The 24,443-nt window shown below is 51.7% G+C and overlaps 2 protein-coding genes across 3 annotated transcripts in view; both read left to right on the top strand.

Moving 5' to 3' along the window:
• The first annotated feature begins 938 nt into the window (after positions 1-938).
• Positions 939-12,608, top strand: CNKSR1 (connector enhancer of kinase suppressor of Ras 1). Of its 2 annotated transcripts, XM_036256399.1 has the most exons (21): positions 939-996; positions 4,087-4,244; positions 4,344-4,525; positions 5,354-5,438; positions 5,851-5,892; positions 5,974-6,078; positions 7,757-7,816; positions 7,927-7,995; positions 8,296-8,397; positions 8,479-8,549; positions 8,629-8,702; positions 8,846-8,949; positions 9,026-9,056; positions 9,455-9,627; positions 10,443-10,516; positions 10,684-10,755; positions 10,991-11,064; positions 11,219-11,280; positions 11,363-11,462; positions 11,543-11,724; positions 11,966-12,608. In XM_036256399.1, exons 1-21 carry the CDS (start codon positions 945-947, stop codon positions 12,233-12,235), a joined length of 2,142 nt encoding a protein of 713 aa, XP_036112292.1. In that variant the 5' UTR covers positions 939-944; the 3' UTR covers positions 12,236-12,608. The 2 variants fall into 2 exon arrangements, with proteins under 2 accessions (XP_036112292.1, XP_036112291.1); XM_036256398.1 differs by lacking the exon at positions 7,927-7,995.
• Positions 12,609-13,403: 795 nt separating this feature from the next.
• The window catches only part of CATSPER4 (cation channel sperm associated 4), a 30,747-nt gene continuing 19,707 nt past the window's right edge, over positions 13,404-24,443 (top strand). The window contains exons 1-7 of the mRNA XM_036256823.1: positions 13,404-13,466; positions 13,594-13,668; positions 14,028-14,171; positions 18,363-18,464; positions 23,634-23,731; positions 23,903-24,023; positions 24,219-24,352. Of these exons, the coding sequence (XP_036112716.1) occupies positions 13,404-13,466; positions 13,594-13,668; positions 14,028-14,171; positions 18,363-18,464; positions 23,634-23,731; positions 23,903-24,023; positions 24,219-24,352 (737 nt within the window). The remainder of the gene's footprint in view (positions 13,467-13,593; positions 13,669-14,027; positions 14,172-18,362; positions 18,465-23,633; positions 23,732-23,902; positions 24,024-24,218; positions 24,353-24,443) is intronic.

Here is a 24,443-nt window from a genome sequence, read left to right as displayed (position 1 = left end):
GGCCTGGTTGCAGAGCAGAGAGTTTGCACCCAGGACTCTGGCTCTGTAAACTACATGCTGCTCTCACTGTTCACTTTGCAGCCCCCCCCCCCTCAAATCCCCACCTGAGAATATTTTTCTGTTTATCATTAGGTAGAGTGGGAGGGAGGGAGAGGGAAGGGGAGAGAAAAACATCTCACATGGACTGGTTGCCTCCCGCAGGACCCAACCGGGGCTGAGGACAAACCGCAACCAAGGTACATACCCTTGACCAGTACCCTTGACCAGAATCGAACCTGACTCATTGGTCCGTGGGCCGACTCTCTAACCGCTGAGCCAAACCAGCCAGGGCTCAGTCACTTTTTTTTTTTTTTTAATAATTTAATTTTTTTTTTTTTTTTTTTGCTCAGATAGAGTGGCAGGGAGAGAGAGAGAGAGAGAGAGAGAGAGAGAGAGAGAGAGAGAGAGAAACATCGACGTGAAAGGGACACATCGAGTGGCTGCCTCCTGCACGACCAACCAGGGCCGGGGACAAACTGCAACCGAGGTACGCGCCCTTAGCGGGAACCGAACCTGGGTCTCTCTGGACCACAGGCTGACGCTCTAACCACTGAGCCAAACCGGCCAGGGCTCAGTCACTAAAGGTCAAGGTCTTGCCTTGGGAGGCCAGTTTGGAGCGGGGCCCTTGGCCGGCTCTGAAGTCACACTGGCCACACACTAGGGGCACCGCCCCTGGTCTAGCCGTCCTGCCCGGGGATGTCTGAAGGGCGGGCAGGAGGCAGACAGGCGCTGAGCCAATGGCTGTCTCAGCACCTCACCTGGCCAGCCACGTGGGCCCAGGTATGCTGGAGGCCCCGCCCCGGGCCCAGCCCGGCCCCTCCCCAGCCCTGGACTCTGGGAGCGGAAATTCCTGCGCTGGCGGGACTGAGCGGGCGCCGATCCCATCGGGTTGACTGGGCTCCGCCATGGAACCAGTAGAGACCTGGACACCCGGGAAGGTGGCATCCTGGCTGCGAGGTGGGTGGGGTCGGGGCAGAGTTGGGCTTGAGGGGGCGCTGGGACGGGAGAAGTAAAGGAAAAAGGGCTTGCTGAAGCTGTCAGTCTGTCAAGTATTTTATAAGCGTCTGCCCTGTATTGTGCTGGGCAGAGATGAGCCCGGGAGGCCCGAAGAGCCAGAGGGGTCTTCCGTTGCCCCAGCATCTCAAGAGGCTGCCAGGGTGGCGATGGGGAGGCGGTGGGTGAATGAAAATAGAGGGGGACGGCCTCAGCGGGGCCCGCGCCCACAGTATCTCCTTAATCCTCTCTCCGCCCCAGGGCGTAGAGGGCTGTTATTAAACCCATTTTTCAGAAGCGGAAACTGACGCACTGAGCCAGGAAGTGATTTGCTCAGGCTTTGGAATAGAGCCGACCCTTTTCCCCTCTCTCCACCGAGGCTTCCAGTGTGTGAAGCAGAAGTCCCAACCAGACGAAAGGGTTGGCACAATACCCCCCCCCCCCCCATCAAGGGGCCTCCAAGGGGCCCCCAGACTCAGTGAGCCCAGATGGATAGGAAAGGGCCCAGACTGTCAACAGACGCAGAGAAGTGCAGATCTCTGACAGGCAGGTGGGAGGGGAAGGTGAGTCAGGAAGTTTCTCCTAGAGGGGGAGGAGGAGTGGAGAGGCAGCATGAGTACACTAGGATCAGGCTCAGGGTGACCAGCCCCCATAAAAGCAGGGATTCAGGGTTGAATTCAGACTTCCAGACTGGGTTGCAGGCCCAGCTTCTCCCCTCACCAGTTCTGTGACCATAGGTCTCAGTTTCGCTCACCATAAAATGAGAATGGCAACTCAGGTGTCATGAAGTGCACAAAATGAGACAATAATGACAAGTGCCTAGGAAGTGTATGTAGCTCAATGTCAGGGTCTATTGGGAGGCAGCACAACACATTCACTGTACATGGGAAGAGGTTGTTCAGGGGCCCATAGCCATGGCTTTGCAGGTTTATGAACTCCTGTCCAGAGTTCTTACTGTCACACAGGGAATGAGGGAGAGCTGCTGATCACACACAGGTTCCCCGGGGAAGGAATCTGGCTTGCATGGAATGGGAGGAATTCCTTCAAAGAGTGAGCAAACTGTTAACCTTTATTTGTATCAATCAATTTTCCCATCTGTAAAATAGGAATAACTGGTCTCCACCTTCTAGATTCAGTGAGGATCAAATGTCTGAATGTCTATTTATTAGTTAATTTATATTCTTTAATTTAAAAAAAATTTTTTTAGAGAGTAAGGGAGAGAGAGATAGAAACATCGATGTGAGAGAGATACATTGATTGGCTGCCTCCTGCACACCCCCTACTAGGGACAGAGATCACAACCTGGGCAACCCTGACAGAAAATCAAACCAGGACCTCCCAGTCCACGGGGGTGGGGTGTGTGTGTGTGTGTGTGTGTGTGTGTGTGCGCGCTCAACCTGCTGAATTGTTAGTTTATTTTTAACCCTTGACAGAAGGATGGTCCTCCCTTCTATCTGGGAAGGTTGTCCTCTTCCACTGAGCATGCAGCTTCTGGAGGGATGCACATGGAGTGGTGAGGGAGGAAGGGGACACCCGCCTAGCCAACCAGTTCAGCTGAATCAACCCTGGTGATCAATGGGGTGAGAGATGTTGCAGCGAGATCACACTCACATCCTGAATGTGTTTAAAGCCCTTAAAATTTTGCCCAGCTCATAGTAAGCATTCAGTAGATATTTTTCTTGTTTTTGAGGGTCTACCTTATGCCAGGCAAGGGCTGGAATTAGAGATGAAGGGTTATTTAAGGCCCAGTCCTTGAAGAGCTCTTGATAAAGTGGGAGAGGCTGATGCTCAGTTGCAGGTGTTTCTGGAGACACGGGGGCAGTGGGAGCAGGAGGAGCCCCTGACCCAGCCTGCAGAGCTATGGAATGCTTCCTGCAGGGAGTTAGATGAAAAGGGAGTGCAGAAGCTGGAAGAGCTGTCCAGACAGAAGGAGTAGCACCTGCAAAGACCCTGAGACAGAAGAATGTTCTGGAGCTGCAGGGAATTAGTGCTCTGGATCTTAAGAGTTGATTTTTTTTTTTTTTGGTATGTGCCCCTAGTGGGAACCAAACCTGGGACTCTCTGGTCTGCAGGTCGATGCTCCAACCGCTGAGCCAAACTGGCCAGGGCTGAAGTGTTGATTTTGAGGGGCCCTGTCAAATGATGAGAGAGGCACCTCGGGCAGCCTGACCATACCAGGTTGCAAGGGTTACTGATGGTCTACCATAAACCTGGAAATGGGCCAAATGTTTGACATGTATCATGTCATTTACACCTGATTAGAAGGTAGGTGCTTTTATTGTCACCATTTACAGGTGAGGAAGCAGGCACAGAGCAATTAAGTTACTTGCTCAAGTGTTGGCACTCAGGCCTCCCTGAGTACAAAGCCCCATATTCTTTTTTTTTTTTTTTTTTTTATCCTCACCCGAGGACATTTTTTCCATCCTTTGTTCTGATAGAGCGGAGGGAGAGAGAGGAAGAGAGAGAGAGAGAAACATCGATGTGAAGGGACACATCGAGTGGCTGCCACCCGCACAACCAACCAGGGCCGGGGACAAACTGCAACCGAGGTACGTGCCCTTAGCGGGAACCGAACCCGGGTCTCTCAGTACCGCAGGCCGACGCTCTAACCGCTGAGCCAAACCGGCCAGGGCAAAGCCCCATATTCTTACTCCCTATTCAGTAGACAAGCGAGCATCCAAACACCTGGAGGATTTGTTAAACTGTGAACTACTGGGCCCTACCCCTGAGTTATTTAGCAGGCATGGGGTGGAGCAACAATTTTGTATTTCTAACTAGCTCTCCAGTGAGGTTGCTGCTGCTGCTGCTGCTGCTGCTGCTGCTGCTGCTGCTGCTGCTGTTGGTCTGGGGACCACCCTTTGAGAGCCACTGCCCTAAACTATCCTACTTTTCAACTTAGTAGCCTCATCTGTGAAATGAACAGAACACAGCCTTGGTCTCAGGGTTGTTATCAGGAACAGATGGGAGGGGAAAGGGCTTTATGGGAGTGAAGAAGTGACCAGAAAGGCCCTGACACCCCTGGCTCCCCCATGCTGACCCCTGCTGTCCCTCCAGGCCTCGATGATTCCCTGCAGGACTACTGCTTTGAGAACTGGGAGCTGCCTGGCAAGTACCTCCTCCAGCTCTGCCCCCGTAGTCTTGAGGCTCTGACCGTGTGGCCTCTGGGCCACCAGGAGCTCATCCTGGAAGGGGTGGAACAGCTCCGAGCCCTGGTGAGTGAATGATGGCACACTGGCTGCAGCTTCCACCCCGCTGGGGGTATCTGATGGGCTGGCCACTGCCAGGAAGGTGACCTGCTCTCTCTGGCACAGAGCTCTGGGCTACAGACAGAGAACCTGCAGAGCCTGACAGAGGGGCTGCTGGAGGGGACCCGTGTCTTCCAGAGCTTAGCCCAAGGCCGCCTGGGGAGCTGTGCTGAGCCCCCTGCCGATGTCCTCAGTGCAGCTGTGGACCTGGTGCATGAGGCCCGTACCCTCCTCTTCTGGCTCAACAGGTACCTCAGGCTCCTCCTAGGGTATGGGTTTGGGTGAGTGGTGAGGGGACCTTTCTCATCCCTGGCCTCCTCAGGGCCTAGGAAAGAAAAACAGCTTGGCTCTTGCTCAGATATGATGGAGCAGGGCAAAGAGGGTAGTTGGTCTGTGCAGGGCCACTGGGACTCCTGGCCGCCCCTCCCCCCCCCAGCTTGTAATCATAGCAGTCATATCAACAACATTGCATAGAAAGCTTCTCCTCGCCCTGGTCAGTGGGGCTCAGTTGGTTGGATATCGTCTCATGCACCAGAGGGTTGCTGGTTTGATTCCATGTCAGGGTACATGCCTGGGTTGTGGGCTCAATACCTAGTAGGGGGCATGCAGGAGGCAGCCAGTCAATGTTTCACTCTCACATTGATGTTTCTCTCTCTCTCTCTCTAAAAATCAGTAAAAAATATATTTTTAAAAAAGCTTCTCCTCCCCCTTCATTGGTTGCTGCTTGTTCCACGGGTCCCAGCACAAGTGTCACCTCCTCAGGGAAGCCTTCCCTGTTATATACCCTCAGAGCTCCCTACACTTCACAGCAGTTGAAGTAAATCATTATTGATGGAATTATGTGTTTAACTTTTGTCTCCCTAGTGCCTAAACAGAGCCTGGCAGTGTTAGGTGCTTGACAAACAAGTCCTGTGCTGAGCTCTTTAGTGGTATCAATAATCTCCTTTACCCCAAACCGAAACCTATTAGAGTAGATATTATTCCCATGCCTCAGATGAGTAGTTGGCTTTGAGTGGTTTTGTAAACCTGACTGTTAAGCAGTCTGCTAAACACTGTTCCATCCTTCCCCCTGCCAGGTACCTCTTCACCCACTTAAACGACTTCTCAACCTGCCAGGAGATCGGGGAGTTGTGCAGGAAGCTGGGCCAGGCCTTGCAGGAGGTAGGAGAACCAGGGGCCAGACTTGGCCCGGGCTATAGAGACCAAGTCAGGCGAGAGCTTTTTATAGCCCGTGAATCAGCACAAGATCGGGTGTGAGGGCAGGAAGAGGTGAGAGCAGGAAGAGAGGTACCAGCCACTGGGTAGGGGAGCAGTGGGTGAATGGGCTCTCCCACCTGACAAGGCACTCCTGGAAGTTTGACTCTCAGGAGTGGGGGAGGAGAGGGCATGTGTGATGACTTCTGGGGGGCCTGGTGTCAGGGGGGAGAACTTGGGGCCTAAATTCTGAGGCTATGTAGTTCTGGGAAGGGGGTTAGGGTATGGGAGGCAGGAAGGGACTGCAGGGAACCCACCCTGCCCTCCAGAGAAGGCAGTGCCCCCCTTCAGGGAAGGCCCCTGTTCTCACTGCTTTCAGGACTGTCCAGCAGCTGAGAAGGAGAGCCAAGTCCTGAGGATTGTAAGTGTGTGTGTGGTGGGGGTCAGGGGGGAGGTGCAGTGGATGGGGCTCAAGCTGGACATCGTGCTCCCCGTTCCCCAGTGCAGCCACGTGGCCGGGATCTGCCATAACATCCTGAGCTGCAGCCCCCAGGAGCTGCTGGAGCAGAGGGCTGTGCTAGAGCGTGTGCAGCTGGACGATCCTCAGGTGAGCTCTGAACTCTTACCTCTCACCTTTTAAAAAATTTTTATTTATTGATTTTTTAAGAGAGAGATTGATTTGTTGTTCTATTTATGTATTTATTATTATTATTATTTTAATTTTTTTTTTCTTTATTGATTTTAGAGAGAGAGAAAGGGAGAGGGAGAGAGAGAGAGAAACATCACTGAAAGAGAACATTGATTGGCTGCCTCCTGCATGCCCCACACTGGGGATCAGGCCCACAACCTGGGCATGTGTCCTGACTGGGAATCGAACCGGCAACCTCTTGGTGCATGGGTGATGCTCAACCACTAAGCCACACCGGCCAGGCCTATTTATGTATTTATTGGTTGCTTCTTGCATGTGCCCTGACCAGAAATCAAACCCTCAACCTTGGCGTATAGAGATGATAGTCCAACCGAGCTACTCGGCCAGGGCTCACTTCTCACCTCTTGGCAGCATGGCCTGGGCCCTGAAACATGGTTCCAGGATCCCTCAGAATCCTATACTGTTACAGCTAGAAGGCCTTTGGCCTTTTTTTTTTGGTTAATTCTCACCTGAGGCTATTTTTCCATTAATTTTTAGATAGAGTGGACTCATCGATTGGTTGCCTTCCGCACAACCCTGAACTGGGCCGGCTATCGAGCCTGCAACCTAGAGATGTGCCCTTGACCGGGAATTGAACCCAAGACCCTTCAGTTCCAGGGCCGATGCTCTAACTGCTGAGGCACACCAGCTAGGGAAGGTTTTTTTTTTTTTTAATCCTCACCCGAGGATATTTTTTCCATTTTTTTGTACAGATAGAGTGGGAGGGAGGGAGAGGAAGGGAGAGAGAGAGAGAAACATCGACGTGAAGGGACACATCGAGTGGCTGCCACCCGCATGACCAACCAAGGCCGGGGACAAACTGCAACCAAAGTACGTGCCCTTAGCGGGAACCGAACCCGGGTCTCTCCGGACCGCAGGCTGACGCTCTAACCGCTGAGCCAAACTGGCCAGGGCAGGGCAGGTTTTTTTTAAACTTTTTTTCTTTATTGATTTTATAGAGAGAGGAAGGGAGAGGAAGGCAGAGATAGAAATGTTGATGAGAGAGAACATCAATTGGCTGCCTCCTGCATGCCCCCCACTGGGAATTGGGCCCACAACTTGGGCATGTGCCCTGACTAGGAATCGAACTGGTGACCTCTTGGTGCTAGATCGATGCTCAACCACTGAGCCACACTGGCCAGGCAGCAGACCTTTTTTTTGTACAGATGTTAAAGGCCCAGAGGACTTTCCTGGGGTCTCAGTGTTACTCATCACCTCCCCCAATCCTCCAGTGACACATTCTAGCCCTGAGATCTAGATCTAGAAGATTAGGGGAGAAGACATGAACTTTTCTGCTTTAATCTCTCCAGTGGGGGAAACCAGTGCTGTCCCTGCTTATGCCTTTAGGAGAGTTGCTGAGAATTTCATACCTCACAAGTCAGCAGCCCCAACTTCCCTCTGACCCCATTGGAGGAGGAGGTACAGGCCCACAGAGAAGGAACAACTCCAAAGTCACACAGCAAGTTGGGCAGTGCCAGCTTGGGGCCCGCTCTTTCCCCAGTTCTACCCACCCAAGAATTCTGTTCCCCACGGTGGGTCCTGCTCACTGGCCTTGCTGTCCCCACACCCTCAGTGACTGCAGCCTCTGCCTTCACAGGGCCTGGAAATCCATACTACCAGCAACTGCCTGCATTTTGTGTCCCGAGTGGGCACCCAGGTAAGAACCTTTTCAGCTTCCCATCCCCCAAGAGCCTTTTACCTGCCAGCCAAGCCAGCTTCAGGCCCCAGGAGTGTGCGCCCTCTGAGCACCCCCGTCCCCCAAACCAGGTCCCTTCCAACTTCCGGCTGCAGATCCTGCCTGGAGATGAGATTGTTCAAATCAATGAGCAGGTGGTGGTGAGTGAGGAGAGGGACATGGTGGGAGTGAAGGCGTACTGGGTAGAACCCAGGGATGGTGGGTTGGGAGGGACTCTGGGTGAGACCAAGGTGTGGGATTTGCCTTACATGATGTGAGCCAGCTCACACGGGCCGGAGTGGCCTCAGCAGAGCCAAGGTGAAGGGGCTCATGGAGGCATCCTGGAGGAGGAGGATGTGAGGCAGAGAAGGTTGAGAGTGCTCCAAGGGAGAGCGCTGCTGGGTTGCTTCAGAGCCTCCTGCCAGCTTGATCCAGCCCGGTGTCCCTGTCCTGTCCCCCAGGTGGGCTGGCCCCACAAGAATGTGGTGAGGGAGCTGTTTCGGGAGCCAGCCAGGGTCAGCTTAGTGCTGAAGAAGGTTCCGGTACCGGAGACACCCCCACAGGTACCTGCCGCCTGACCCTGCCCTCAGCCTGCTTTCAGATTCCTGTTGCCAGCTTCATCACCTGTTTCTGGTTGTTCCCAGACCCCTCCTCAGGCCCTGGGCTCCCCACAGCTGAGGGTCCCATTGCTGCCTCTGGCTCCACTGTCTTTCAGGTAACAGGCTCTGCCCTAGGTGTGTCTTGGTGGGGGAGCCATGGGCTCATCTCATCTCCCCTTACTCTCCTCTCCCCAGGTCCCCATCCGAAGACATCTTTGCCTTCAACCTGACTTCAAACCCAAGTCCTGGGCCCAGCCCTGCCTCAATAGGTAGTTTCAAAGTCCCACAAGTTGGTAATGCCCCAGGAAAGATATCTGGGGTACCTGGTTCTGATCCCTGGACTCTGATATCCCCATCCTACTGCTGGGCCTGGGGCTGGGCTCATGAACTCTCCTCTCTTCTTCCCTGACAGACTCTGCCTCCCTTGACCCTGAGCCCCTGTGCAACACCCCTGCACCCCCAGCCACACGCCCCACAGGGGTAGCAGCAGAGACTCGTGGACCCTCAGTAGACAAGGTAAACTGAGGGGCTCAGCAAGGAGGAGCGTGGTTCTGGACCCAGACCCTTCTCTAACCCCCTATGGTCCTTTCAGAGTCCTGCCCCTGGGCGGAAGAAATCAAAAGGTATGAGATGCACCCGACTGTGTGGGGGTCCCCTGACATGAAGAGCTCTTAGAAGTCTTTACAGTGCTGGGCAAGACCACCCCCCATACACACACTGCACACGCAGCCTTTTCTGGAAAGAGCTCTGTTTCTTGGGTCAGCAGACCTGTGCTCTTATCCTGGGCTTCTCGTAAACTCTGTGACTTTGAGCTAACAGCTTGTCCCCTGTTCTTCAATTTCCTCACCTCTAAAATGGGGAGATTCATTCCTCAGAGCTGACAGGTGCAGCATTCCAAGCACACATTGTGGGTTCAGAAATATCAGCTGGGGATGCTCTCATGGTGGGCCAGGGAGCAGATCTGGGGGTCCAGGATGCCTTGCCAGCCCCTCACTGACCCAGCTGTGCTATGCTGCTGCAGGTGTGGCGACGCGGCTGAGCCGCCGGCGGGTGTCATGCCGGGAGCTGGGCCAGCCAGACTGCGATGGCTGGCTCCTGCTGCGCAAGGTGCCCGGGGGCTTCATGAGCCCTCGCTGGCGCCGCTGCTGGTTTGTGCTCAAGAAACACACGCTCTACTGGTACCGCCAGCCCCAGGTGAGACCCTCCACGCACATGTAAGCAGGGCCACTGTTCTTGTTCCTGCTCCACCATTTGCTCCCATCTGTGGTCACAGGTGGGCCACAAACCCCCATGAGCCCCAGTGTTCCTTCTCTAAAATGGGGACACTCTTCAGAGAGAAATGAGCTGTGTGTGTAAAAGCACATTTCCTTCCTCTGCTGTTATTCTGTCCATCCCAGTGATAAGCCGTTCGTTCGCTTGTGTATTCATTCAGCAAACATTCAGGTACCTGCTGTATACTCAGCTCCGGGCTGGGCACTGAGGACACAGGGAAGACTTGGACAGTCCTTGCTACTCCAGGCTGGTGGGGGAGAGGGTGAATATACACTTGAGGACAGTACGGGGAAGACATGCTCTGATGAAGGAAAAGCCCGGGGTGGTGGGGGAGCCCTCAGAGGTGGCCATTCCAGCCTGAGAAGGCTTCCTGAGAAATCAGCGCCTGAGGGTTAGCCGAGGGGAAGGAGAAGGCAGGCCAGAAGGGAGAAGAGTCTGTGCAGAGCCTGTGCAGAGCCCAGTGGTGTGGAGCAGCTTTGTCTGTGCCTGGTGACGGAACAAATGCAGGAGAGGCTCCTCTTTTGTGGCTCTCCCTGATCTCTTTGGCTCCCCTTTTCTGGCTCAAAGGTCACCCCCCTGCCCCCACCCCAGATTCTTGCCCTGAGCTCCAGACACTGAGAGGTTTGTAGTTAGTTAGAGAGCCCAGGAGATACCCTTTGTGGGAAGTGACCTCAGGAGCCTGACTAGACCTCAGGAGTGTTGGGGCTTCATGCTGAACCTCACTGTGATCCCCCCAGGATGAGAAGGCTGAGGGCCTCATCAATGTCTCCAACTACAGTCTGGAAAGTGGACATGATCAGAAGAAAAAATAGTTAAGTCCTGTGTGTGATGGGCTGGGGGTGGTGGGAAGAGAAAGGAAGATATAAGGTGACGGTAGGGGTGAGATGGGGGCAGCAGGGGGCTGGGATTCCCAGTGCAGTCTCTCTGGGTTCCAGATGGGCACACCGGGCTGACTGAGGTCTCTCTGCTCCCTGGCAGTGTGTTCCAGCTCACCCATGATGTGTACAAACCCTTCATCTTCGCTGCCGATACCCTGACAGATCTGAGCATGTGAGTGCCACCATCCCCACCCCCGAACTCCCATAGAGTCAAATCTCAGCTCTCTGATAGTGTTGACTAAAGCACTCACTTCTCTAAGCCTCAGTTTCATCATCTATAAAATGAAACTAATGAGAGTTCCTACCTCTCCGAGTTGCTCTGAGGATTAAAGTAGAAGATCATATAGGGGAAGGGCCTTGGCACACAGTGAATGGAAATTCCCTGAGACCCAGTTACCCCTCCACAGGTGGGTGCGCCATCTCATTACCTGTATTTCCAAGTACCAGTCTCCAGGCCGGGCTTCCCTACCCCAAGAGGAAGGTGGGTGTCTCACAGGGGTGAGTCTCACTGTGTCTCACACAAACCTCTGCCTCCTGGGGTGGGGGCTGGGAACTCAAATGCCCTAACCCACTTCCTGGCCTCTCATAACCCTGAGGAGCTTAGTGGGTTCCCCAAATGCTCCTGTCCATCCCAGACTGCTACAGTGAGACGGAAGCAGAAGACCCTGACGATGAGGCTGGGTCCCGCTCAGCCTCGGTGAGTAGGGGACTGGTGGGCGGTGAATAGCAGGGCATAGAGCTCAGACTGACACCTTCCTCTTCTTCTACCCTGCCCACAGCCCAGCCCTGCCCAAGCTGGGAGTCCATGCCATGGGGACACATCACCTGCAGCCAGCCCCATGCAGGGCAGCCCACAGACCTCCTTAGGCCTTCCAACAGGTGCAGTGCTGGGCGCGGGAGCTGAGGTGGAGGGCTGGGGCAGGGACGGGCCACCCTCATCCTGCTCTCCCCTCCCACAGACGACGGTGAAGGGGCATTGGAAGGAATGGTACGGGGGCTGAGGCAGGGTGGGGTGTCCCTCCTGGGCCAGCCACAGCCCTTCACCCATGAACAATGGCGGAGCTCTTTCATGCGGCGCAACCGTGACCCCCAGCTCAACGAGCGGGTGCACCGTGTGCGGGCACTCCAGAGCACACTCAAGGTCAGCTGGGGGGCACTGGGCACGGCAGGGGGCTGGGCTCGATGCTTTTGGCTCTGGTTCCTGGCCCATAGCTTTGGGCTCAGCTGTGGACTGGGCAGAGTGCTAGGTTCCTGATTTGAGTACCAGGGCTATGCTGGGCCAGGTGCCAGGTTCTAGGCACAGACTCCAAAGTTAGCTCTGGGCTCAGACTCTGCTACCCTCCCTGGGTGAACATGGCCCCTCAGCCCTACTCTCCTCACAGGCAAAGCTGCAGGAGCTGCAGGCCCTGGAGGAAGTGCTGGGCGACCCCGAGTTGACTGGAGAGAAGTTCCGACGGTGGAAAGAGCAGAACCAGGAGGTCTACTCAGAGGGCCTGGAGGCCTGGGGAGTGGTGCAGGCTGAGGGCAGCTCCCAAGTCCTGACCTCTGACTCCAGAGAACATTCTCCTCAACCCCTGCCCTCTGACCCTGAGGAGCACTCCCATCTCTGCCCCCTGACCCCGGAGAACAACCTCCAACCTTCTGACCTCTGACCCTGGCCAGCACCTAGCTCCTGACCTCTGGCCTTGAGGACCACCTCCATCCCTCAGCCTCTCACATGCCTAGGACAGAGCATCCTTGGGTTCTGTTCAAGGTTAGAAGTAGAAGTGGTCCATTGTTTCACCCCAAGCTACCCCCCCCTCTGCCTGAATGTCCACCATTTCTGCTCCCTCCTTCTCTGGAGCAGGGTAAAGCGAGCTCTGTGCCACCCTCTCCCCCCTTGGCAATGAAGGAATGGGATGCCGGGCTGAAAGAAACTTCCTCCGATCCATCCTCTGATCTGTGGGGGCATAAAGCTGCCCTCCTCGGTCCTTCAGCACTTCTCCCCTCCCCAAACCAGTCTGTACAGGTGTTCTTCACTTTACACGAGAGACACTGTTCAACCAAATAAAGTCAATTTCTGTAATGCGAATCTATGTGTGCCTTTGACTTCCACAGTAGAATCAGGAGTCTACTCCCCAGGGGGACTGGATGAAAAACTATCAGACGGGGTGAACATTCTTGGTAACTAGCCCGCTGACTGGGCGGCCCCCTGGCTTGGGCTCTGTATGAAGCTCCTGCCTACCAGGATGAGGATTGCTAGTCCATGGCTCAAAAGGGCTTCTACACATGCTCAACTGTCCCCAGCCCCTTGGAGACCAGAGGGTGCTTTCCTGCCCCATCTCAGGGGGGGACAAATTAAGAAATAGAGACCAGCCTTTCACTCTCTAGATGGGAAACATACCTTGCATGGAAGAGCAGGGTGGGCTCCTGGAGACCTGGGTGATGAGATGGGGTAGCCAGTGGGGCGGGGTACAGGCTGTGGTCTGCAAGGAGGAAGGCCCTGAGGTGAAACATTTGTCTCCTCTCCTTAGCCCAGTGTCACCTCCAGCTTCTGATCCAGAGTAGGAACACACCCCTGTCTCCATCCAGGTTGTAGAGGTGACCTGACTTGCTTCCATCAGACTCTAATGTCTGACCCCAGCCAAAGTCCTTAGTGTTCCTGGCTTCCTCTGTGGGGTACTGAGGGGGTTCAGTGGGAGGAGCGTCTCTCAAGATTGGAATTCCTGGGTGGAATGCAAATGGCTGGAGGTCACAGAGGCCTCTATGATATCACCACGAGGGGGAGCAAGACCGCTTGGAATAAGGTTTCTTTGAAGAGTGGAAGGAGACTGAGCAACTATGACTGATAACTGGTGGCAGCAAAGGCTCAACACCATTAATATCAAATCTTTGAATGTCATGGTATGTGGCCCCTGCCTGGTTCCACCACTTAATCTGGGCATCCCAGTGTCGGGTGGGGCACAGGAGGACTGTACTGAGTCCAGAGGGGCAGAGGCTGCGCTGATGGCCCCTCTCCTCACCGTTTCAGAGGCCCACTCACGAGCTCTTCGTCCGGCCAGAGGAGCAAGTGCTCATCAACTGCCGAGACATCACTAGCAGAAACGTAAGGACAAGGCTGGGCTGCATCCAACCTCACCCCCACAGTGACCCTTTTCCAGCTGCACCCAGGAGGCAACAGCCCTCATGATAACTGTTGTCTCTTTTGCCTTCTAAAGGTCCTTCCAGAGGACATTCCCCAGCAGTAACCCTGCTGTCATGAGTCCCAGAAAGATCCCCCAGCAGTGAGCCCTTTAGGTAGTGACTTCTACACTGATACCCCATTCCATGATTCCCTCTTAGCTACCCGCCCCCCCCCCCCCAGAGTGGCTTTCCTCAGGGAACCCCATTCACTGAGAGCAAACATCCAGGCAGAGGCCTCCTTGGTGACACCTGCCTGAAGGAAGGTCCTCCGCCCTCTCCCAGGATGCCTGGGAAATACAGGAGTTCATCACTCGAATATGTGTCAAGCAACTGCTCCGACACTGGGCGTTTCAGCTGCTGCTGGCCACGCTGCTGGTGGTCAACGCCATCACCATTGCGCTCCGCACCAACGTCATCCTTGGCCAGGTGGGACTCTAGCCTGACTTCTGCAACTACTGATCTAATGGGGGGCCTGGGTAAGGCACTTCCCTCTCTGGGCCTCTGGCTCCGCATCTGTCCGTGATGATTGGATTGGCTGCTCTTCAAGGGCCTGTCAGCTCTGACCTTCCAGGGATCTAGAGATAAAAGAAGACATGTGGTAGAGGGGCCCAACTTTCAGGAATACATTGCATTATACAGGAAGGGCAGGAAAAATGGTGTGAGCAGAGGCAGGCAAACAGATGTGTTGTAGGGAAGGGTATCCCATTTTATTTATTTATTTTAAGATTTTAAAATTGATTTTTAGAGAGAGAGGAAGGGAAAAGGAGAGAGAGAAACATCAATGTGAAAGACAAACATTGAACCCAGCCAGTGTGGCTCAGTGGTTGAGCATCAACCCATGCACCAAGAGGTCGCCGGTTCAATTCCCGGTCAGGGCACATGCCCAGGTTGTGGGCCCAGTCCCCAGTGGGGGCATGCAGGAGGCGGCCAATCGATGTTCTCTCTCAGCGATGTTTCTATCTCTATCTCCCTCTCCCTTCCTCTCTCTCTAAAATCAATAAAAAAAAAAAAGTTTAAATGAATAAATAAATAAAGAGAAACATTTATCAGCTGCCTCCTGCACATCCCCTACGGGGGATCGAGCCCCCCAACCTTTTGATACATGAGACACTGCCCAACCAACAGAAGAACCATACCAACCAGAGCAAGGGTATCCACTTTTATTATTATTTTTTTAAATTTTGAACTATTTTTTAAATGTTTCTTTAAAAAATTTTTTTTCCTATATTGATTTGGGAGAGAGAGAGAAAGAAGGAGAGAGAGACAGAAACATCGATGAGAGAGAACATTGATGGGCCACCTCCTGCATGCCCCCTACTGGAGATTGGGCCCACAGCCTGGGCATGTGTCCTGACTGGGAATTGAACCAGCAACCTCTTTCTTTTTCCTCACCCAAGCCATTTTTCAATTTTTTGTTCAGATGGAGTGGGAGGAAGAGAGAGAGAGAAAAACATTAACATGAAAGGCACACATCGAGTGGCTGCCACCTGCACAACCCAACCAGGGCTGGGGACAAACTGCAACTGAGGTACATGCCCTTAGCGGGAAACGAACCCGGGTCTCTCTGGACCGCAGGCCGACTCTCTAACCGCTGAGCCAAACTGGCCAGACAAGGGTATCTCATTTGAATCAATAGTCAGTAAGAGAGAATCACTTTGTGCCAAGCACTGTACTCAGTGCCAGGGTTCCAGGTATGAACCCAACATACCCAGTTCTGTCTCAGACAGACACAAACATGTCATTGTAAGTGCCTGAATAGCAGAGCACATGGAAGCTCAGAGAAGGCATCAAACCTGATGGGTCGAGGAAAGCTTCCTGGAGAAAGGGACACTTAAGCTGAAGCTAAAGAATGAGTATAAGCCCAGCTGATGTGGCTCAGTGGATTGAGCGGCATCTCATACACCAAGAGGTCATCGTTTGGATTTTTGGTCAGGGAGCATGCCCAGGTTGCGGGCTTGATCCCCAGTAGGGGGCTTGCAAGAGGCAGCCAATCAAAGTTACTATCTCTTCCTCTCCCTATCTTTCTCTCTAAAAAAATCAATAAAAACACATTTAAAAATAAAAAAAGAATGAGTAGAAGTTGGCCAGGCAGAGAGAGGTGAGGAGGAGTGTCTGGGGGCAGAAGAAATAGCATGTGTGTTCTGTGTCCAACTCGAAGTCTAGTGTTACTTTGGTCTCATCCTTGCTATTTTTATCTTACATGGAGTATACTAATTACATGGATTGTGCTATTTAAAAGTCAATACTTTTTAAAATGTCCAATGTGGTGGCTGATGAGTTCAGAAAGGTGGTCAGCAGCAGGCTCCTTACATTATGTCAAGGAGGGGGCCTTTATCCAATGTCATTGGAAAGCCAGGGAAGGGTTTAAAGCATGGAAGTCACATGACCAGGCACACGCTGAGAAAACACTGGCTGCCACACTGTGGATGGGAGGGTTTCAAGAATGGGAAAAGGTGAAGCAGGCAGCACTGTGTTGGAGATGTTCAGGTGAAAGGTGGTGGGGCTTGGACCGGGCCTCTGGCAGCAGGTAAAAAGACCACATGCATCTGAAGTCCCCTAGGAGTCGGATCCATGGGCCTAGCAGATTGATTTTAAGCCCTTAGTGAGCACTGACATGTACTGCCTTGTTTAACATCTGTCATCATCTCACACACAGAGCAAGGGAGAGCAGGAAGTTGGGTTTCTGGCTTGAGCAACTGTGTGGGGATGGTGCTTTTTGTTGGGATATGGGGGCATAGGATGAGCAGGTTTGGGGAGGGTGCTGAGTTCAGTCTGAGTTGTGTAGTGTCTGACGTGCCCATGCAATAGCCACACAGAGATAGTGAGGGGTTATAGGTCAACTCTGGAACACCGCAGAGAACACTGGGGTGGAGTGGTGACATCAGAGTTGCCAGCATCTGGGTGGATAGTTGCCGAAGCTAAAGAAATGGATGAAGCTGCCCAGGGAGAGAGAATTGAGCGAGAAGAGAAGAGGCCAACACAGAGCTCTGAGGAGAGCTTACAAGTAAAGGGCAGAAAGGGGCGGAGACGGTGCAGAGGGAGACAGAGGAGCAGGAGGGACAGTGGAGTGGGAGGGAGACCAGGATAGTGCTCTCAGGGAGCAGGCACATGGCAGACGTGACTAAGAGACAAGCAGTAAGGACTATGAAGCATCCCCTGGTCAAGTAGCTTCATGACCTTGATGAGAGGTATCTCTGATGTGGTGGAGGCAGAAACCCAATTGCCAAGGTTTGGAGAATGAGTGGACTGGAGGGCAGATCACACACAATGTGAATCAGGGTACAGATCCTAACATTAGGATATAGAATGAAATAGTAGGATGAAAAAGAATCAAATAGAAATTATCTTTGTGGGGGCGGGGAGAGATGTTGTAAGATGTAAAATATATTTCTTACTATGGGTCCCAATCAAAAGTGGTAAAAGCATTGGTATAGGATACGTGTCCATGGAGGTCAAATCCTAGGGGCCTATGAATGCCAGTCTGGTTTTGAACCTCACCCTGCAGGCCATAGAGAACCATACAAGTCTTGTGGGTAGAGAAGGCAACTCTGGTCTAGCTATAGATGCCCATGACTTGGAGAGGCCAAGAGGACAATTTAGGAAATTCTTTCTATAAATAATGAGGAAAGCATATTGCCTTTAGTGGCCAGTGGGGTGGAACTGAGATGAAGGGACAGAAAGCTCTTCCTTGTTGTAGGTAGACATCCCTGGCCCATGATGCTTTTTGAGAATTTGGAACAGGCAGGGAGCCCATAAACTTTAACCTCACAATTGGATTTAAGAAGCTCTGCCCAGCTGGTAGATGGGGGTGGTAGCAAGGCGTGGGTAGCAAGAGGCCTCCACGTGTGGCAGAGCACCTTGGGGCAGAATCTGTTGGCCATGCAGGTGAAGAAAGGAAGGAGTCCAGGTGACTTTGGTAACTGTCAGGGTAGAGCTAGGGGGCTGGGAGCTGTTAATAGGGTCACAGACTATAGTGGTGTCACAGCTTAATGGGAGCTAAGGGAGTAGGATCTAGGTTGGGTGAAAGTGATCTGGGGGTTTAAGCAGAATTCAAAGTCATCAAAGTCATCAGTTCACAATCCAGCCAGCCAGGGAACATGTCCTGGGGAGATACCCAGGAGTTTGGTCAGACTGGCCTGGGGGTTTGGGACCTGGGGTAGCTTGGGACAATCAGAGGAGAAAAGATGGAACTTGGTGTCCTCCATCTCAGGGGCCAGGGCTTTTCCTCCCAGTTCTGAAGCCAGTTCTGCCTCTCTCCCACCTCCCTTGTTCAAATATCCTCACTCTAGAGGAGCAAAGGTTTGTAGTCAGACAGCAGTCTTCACTGCTAGCTGTCTGACCTTGGTCACCTCTCTTTTCTCACCTGTAAGATGAAAATTCAGCCTGCTTTGTAGGATGATGGTGAGGGTAAAGTGAAGTGATGCTTGTGTGGTCTTAGCCTGGCTCCTGGCATATACATGCAAAGTGTGCTCTAGTGGAGCTACAAAGATGCAGAGGAAGAAGAGCAGCAGGGATGTGGGCCTTCCCTCCCCCCGGACATCCTCTCACTCTGGCTCAGCCCAGTTCCCTACTCTACTGACCTCTCTGTCCCTCTCTTTTTCTCTGTCTTCCATGTAGAAACACTATGAGTTGTTCTCTACCATAGATGACATTGTGCTGACCATCCTTATCTGTGAGGTTCTCCTTGGCTGGTTAAATGGCTTCTGGATTTTCTGGAAGGTGAGATCCTGGGCCCTCCCTGCCATTGCTCCTATCCCTCCTTAGGAACTGCAACCCACCCAGTCCCCATCCCTGTGCTCCTGGCCCTGTAGACTGAGGTGTGTGTGTGTGTGTGTGTGTGTGTGTGTGTGTGTGTGTGTGTGTAGAGAGAGAGAGACAGAGACAGAGACAGAGACAGAGACTGACTACTTCTGACATGTCTGATACAGTGACTTGTACTAGAAGTGCAGCCTCCTTGGGTTCCAGTCCCTGCTCCAGCCTTCCCCCATTCTGTGATTCTGGGAAAAACTTGAAGTCCTTATAGAAGAAATGAGATTGAAAGCATTCACCTTAATTTACAGGGTTCGAGAGTAGGAGCCAACAAACTTTTTCTATAAAGGGCCAGCTAAATGTTTAAGCTTCGTGGGCCCTCCAGTCATCAGTGCACACACACCTCTACTTTGGGAGCACTAAGAAGCATGGACAGCCTTGGCCAGTTTGGCTCAGCGGTTAGAGCGTCCACCTGCGGTCCGGAGAGACCCGGGTTCGGTTCCCGCTAAGGGCGCGTACCTCGGTTGCAGTTTGTCCCCGGCCCTGGTTGGTCGTGCGGGTGGCAGCCACTCGATGTGTCCCTTTCACATCGATGTTTCCCTCTCTCTTCCTCTCTCTCCCTCCTACTCTATCTGTACAAAAAATAGAAAAATGTCCTCGGATGAGGATTAAAAAAAAAAAAAAAAAAAAAAGAAGAAGCATGGACAACACATAGCTGAATAAACATGGCTGTGCTCCAAATAACCTCATTCAAGGACACCAAGATTTGAGCTTCATATAATTTGCACGTGTCACCAAATATTATTCTATTGATTTCCCCCCTAACCATTAAAACCAGAATTCTTAACCTGAGGGTTTTACAAAAAAAAAAAAAAAAAAAAGAGCTGCTGGCCAGATTTGGCCCCTGGCCTAGTGTTTGCTGACCCCTGTTCTGGAGAGTATCAAGGAGCTGTCTGGGTGGCAATGGGTCTGAAAGTTACATTAAATGAGGCAAAGATTCAAACTCTTTGTTTGAATAGGACTTCTGGAGTCAAGGGATTTATTTTGCCTTTGGGCATGTTCAAGAAAAAGTTTTTTGTTTTTTTTTATCACCCTCACCCAAGGACATTTTTCCATTTTTTGTTCAGGTAGAGTGGGAGGGAGAGAGAGAAACATCGATGTGAAAGGGACACATCGAGTGGTCGCCACCCGCACAACCAACCAGGGCCGGGGACAAACTGCAACTGAGGTACATGCCCTTAGTGGGAACCGAACCTGGTTCTCTCCGGACCGCAGGCCAATGCTCTAACCACTGAGCCGAACCAGCCAGGGCCAAGAAAAAGTTTTAAAAAACTGTCCAAGGCCCTGGCCGGTTTGGCTCAGCAGTTGGAGCATTGGCCTGCGAACCAGAGAGTCCCTGGTTCCGTTCCCACTAGGGGCAGGTACCAAAAAAAAAAAAAAATCATGAGTCAGAGGCTTGCCCGGCTGGTGTGGCTCAGTGGTTGAGCATCGACCCTGCACCAAGAGGTCGCCAGTTCGATTCCTAGTCAGGGCCCAGGCCCAGGTTGTGGGCCCGATCCCCAGTAGGGGCATGCAGGAGGCGGCCAGTCGATGTTCTCTCTCATCAACATTTCTCTCTCTCTATCCCTCTCCCTTCCTTTCTCTCTAAAATCAATAAAGAAAAAAAATGTTTTTTTAAAAAAACTATCCAAAAAAAAAAAAACCCAACAAAAAATCCTCTCATAAAAAGAACAGCCAATTAGAATTATAGGCTTTCCTTGGGTTAGAGGTTTCACTTCATGGAACACAGAATGTAGAACCCAGAACAAAAATTCTGAAGTCTGAATGTCTTAAAGACTGCTTTGGGCAAACCACCTGCAAGGATGCTAATTAACAGAAAAAAGAATAGGCTGGTTCATATCTACATACCTCAGGTACTTTGGTTTTGCCAACGTTTCACTGCACTGCTTTATCAGAACTAGCTCTAGGATGCAGACAGACATCTATTGACCAAGAGGGAACGTTTCTGAGCACAGGAGACCTGAAGCAAGCATGAGGATCTTGTGTTCCTCCAAGCCACTCCGCTTTGTCTGCTAAGCTAGGGTTTCTCCACCACGGCACTACAGTATTGATGTTTTGGCCTGGATAATTCTTTGTTGTGGGGACTGTCCTTTGCACTGTAGGATGTTTAGCAGCATTCCTGGCATCTACCCACTAGGTGCCACTAGCACCATCCTAGTTGTGACAACCAAAAATGTTACCGACATTGCCAAATGTCCCCTGGAGGGCAAAATCACTCCTGGCTGAGATAATGTTCCAAGCCTTAAGCTTTCATCCAGGGCCAGGCTACGAAAAGCCAGGGCTTGTTAGAAGCTACTTTTGCCTCCTTCCTCACCACCATCCCTTCCCCTGGGTCCTAGTACACAAAGCCTGCTCCCTGTTGCATGGGTGTGGTGGAAGGGGTGATGAGAGGACAGAAAGGGAAAAGTACAGAGAAGGAAGGAAAGTCTGGAAATTAACATCTCAAATATTACCCAGCCACATAGGAATCCCCAGTTTTGTCCCCAGCTCTCCCATTTTTTACTACCCTCGCGTGACTCCTTCCCCCTCCTCACCTCCACCGCCTATTAATCACTATTTCACCACCTAAATATTTCTCAAATTTCTTGCCATCTCTGCATCTCTGTTATCCCTGTTTTAGCTCTTGCTTTGTCTTCCCTTGCCAGGATGTTGCTATGGCTTCCTGTGTCCCCACCTGCTATCAAAGTGATCTCCCAAGGCACAAGCCAAAGTATCCTTGCTTATTTTTGCAGTCTCACCACTCCTGGCTTCACCCTTGGTATTCCAGCTGCACCAACTACTTGTAGTTGCATTCCCCAACACACACACACACACACACACACACACACACACGCTGCTGCATCTCACCTCCAGGTCCTTGTCCATGCTGACCCCTGTTTACGAAAGCTCTCTGCCACTTACTCACTTGCTTTACTCCTACTTACAGCTTAGGATGCACTCAAATGTCCTCTGTTCCAGGAATTCTTTCTGTCTCTCCCAGACTAAGTTAGGTGTTGCTCTGCGTCTCTCTAATACTATGCGCCTATCTCTCTCACCTGGAGTTTAAATTTACTGGCTGTCCACTTCCTTCAAAATAAAATAATCTGTAAACCCAGCAGGGCAGAAATCCTGTATCTTCAGAATCTGGTTCAGGGTCTGGCATATAGTATGAGCTTAATACTGTAGACAAGCAGACTTATGTCTCCCTGTGGATGTGTAGGCACAGACACACTGAACATAGGACACCAGGAGAGCTTGTGTTTATTGGACTACCCAAGAAATATAAGAACTTTTTCCCATCAAAGAGTGGGTTTTTAAAAAACATTTAATGCAGATACATATTGATCAACACTATATTAAAAAGTACACACAGAATTCGTTTCTTAATTTTTTTTATTTTTATCCACACCCGAGGATATTTTTCTATGTATCTTCAGGTAGAGAGAGAGGGAGAGAAAAAAAGAGACAGAGAGAAACATCCATGTGAGGTGGACATATTGACTGGTTGCCTCCCGCATGACCCCAACCAGGACCAGGGACAAACTGCAACCTAGGTACTTGCCCTTGGCTGGAATCAAACCCAACACTCATTGGTCCGCAGGCCGACACTACGACCGAGCCAAACCGGCCAGGGCCTAATTTAATTTTTTTTTTTTAAGCAATAGCCACTTTCCACTTTAAAAAAAAAATTTTTTTTCTATATTGCTATTTTTAAAGAGAGAAAGGGACGGCTGGAGAGAGACATAGAAACATCAATGAGAGAACATCAATTGGCCACCTCTTGCATGCCCCTCAATGGGGATCAGATCCACAACCTGGGCATGTGTCCTGACCGGGAATCAAACTGGCAACCTCTTGGTGCATGGGTCGACCCTCAACCACTGAGCCACACTGGCCGGGCTACACACAGAATTCTTGCTTTTTCACTTCTTTCCTTTTATCCTTTTCTCCCCACCCCCACCCTCTCTAGGTAATATTTATATATTTATAGTCTCTTGTTTATCCCCCACTGTTTATTTTGCAATCATAAGCAAACATGTATATATCTGTACTCCTCCCTCTCCTAACAGTAGCATGCTATAACCACTGTTCTGCACTTTGCTTTTGCCACTTAATGGATCCTGGCAAACTTTCTATATCAGTCCATGGAGATCTTTCTCATTTTTCTTTTTAATTATTTTTTCTTTATTGATTTTTAAAGAGGAAGGGAGAGGGAGAGAGAGAGAGAGAGACATCAATAAGAGAGAACATCGATTGGCCACCTCCTTCATGCCCCCCACTGGGGATTTGGCCCACAACCTGGGCACGCGCCCAGACCAGAAATCAAACTGCGACCTCTTGATGCATGGGTTGATGCTCAACCACTTAGTCACACCAGCCGGGCTAAAAAAATTATTTAAAAAAAAAAGAAAAATATCCTCAGGTGAGGATTAACTAATAATAAGAATAATAAAATGAAAATAAATACTAATAAATACATTAAGGATTACCTGAGAATATTTTTCTATTAATTTTTAGATACAGTGGAAGGGAAGGAGAAAAGGGGAGAAAGAGAGAGAAACATCAATTGGTTGCCTCCCACATGACCCCAACCAGGGCTGGTGAACAAACCTGCAACCCAGATACATGCCCTTGACCAGGAATCAGACCTGTGACCCTTCAGTCCATAGGCCGACGCTCTAACTGCTGAGCCAAATCAGCCAGGGCTTCATTTTTATTAATTGGAGTGTGTGTCACACAAAGTCTGGGGCATCCACATACTCTCCTGTCACTTAACTGTAGGGCAAGGCCATTTTCAGCAGTGCACTAACCAAGGTGGGTGCTCAGCTTAGGAACTAGCTGTATGTATGTGAGTCTCCACTGAGTGTCTGAGACTGCAGTTGTCTGCTGACACATGTATGAGACAGTGAGTGCATGCTGTTGGGTGGCATGTTTTGTGAGCAACAGAATGAGTAACAGCAGTGGATGGCAGATGACTGGTGTTGCTGTGAGAAGAACCTTGAGCCCTTCATCCTTGGGGTGTGGGGAAGGCAGACCCAGGATGTCCCCATGGGCTGGGCCTGACAGACCCTGCTGGGGCTGGCCCACCCTGCCCCCCAGGACGGCTGGAACATCCTCAACTTCCTTATCATCTTTATCTTGCTCCTGGGATTCTTCATTGATGAACTCAATGTCATCTCTATCACCTACACCCTCAGGTGAGCTGGGAATTCTGGAGAAAAGAGGGGGACCTGCTTAGACCCTGGGAAAGAGATGGGGGGGTTATTATCAGCGGGGGATTAGTTCTGCCTGTCTAGGCAGGTAGGGTGGCAGTGAGGAGAAGGGGTCTGGGAAGGGCCGAGGGGCGCCCCTGAGAGGCTCTGCCACAGGGTCCTTCGTCTCGTGCATGTGTGCATGGCGGTGGAGCCCCTGGCCCAGATCATTCGCGTCATCCTGCAGTCGGTGCCTGACATGGCCAATATCATAGGCCTCATCCTCTTCTTCATGCTGGTCAGTGCCTTCCCCCAGCCCCAGCCACTCCCCTTCCCTGAACATGCCGTGGGTCAGTGGGGATAAAGGGGTGTCTGGAGAAGAGAGGCCTATGGGCCCAAGTCCCTGTGACCACCCTCGAAGCGTTCATTTGCATGTGCTGTCTCTCCAAGGCTCTTGCGTAAAGTCGGGGCGGGTCTTTGGTCTCTCTGGCAGGTGTTCTCCGTATTTGGGGTTACTCTCTTTGGTGCATTCGTACCCATGCATTTCCAGAACATGCAGGTTACCCTGTACACCCTCTTCATCTGCATCACCCAGGATGGCTGGGTAGACATCTACGATAACTTTAAGTGAGTCCCCGTGGGGCTTCTGGTCCCCCAGCCCATCCAGGCAAGGCAGGGGCTGGGCTCCCATGAAGCAAAATACTGACTGGGGAGGAAA

Source organism: Molossus molossus, unplaced genomic scaffold (genome assembly GCF_014108415.1).
Source record: "Molossus molossus isolate mMolMol1 unplaced genomic scaffold, mMolMol1.p scaffold_m16_p_12, whole genome shotgun sequence".
Taxonomy (NCBI): Eukaryota; Metazoa; Chordata; class Mammalia; order Chiroptera; family Molossidae; genus Molossus; species Molossus molossus.
This window is presented reverse-complemented; position numbering and strand designations above follow the sequence as displayed.

Bases quoted from the DNA above. Each gene is read 5' to 3' on its own strand.
- CNKSR1 (XM_036256399.1), top strand. From the start codon at position 945: ATGGAACCAGTAGAGACCTGGACACCCGGGAAGGTGGCATCCTGGCTG. The intron at 6,079-7,756 runs GTGAGCTCTGAA...CTGCCTTCACAG, and splicing joins TGCAGCTGGACGATCCTCAG to GGCCTGGAAATCCATACTAC. The intron at 10,756-10,990 runs GTGAGTGCCACC...ACCCCTCCACAG, and splicing joins ACCCTGACAGATCTGAGCAT to GTGGGTGCGCCATCTCATTA.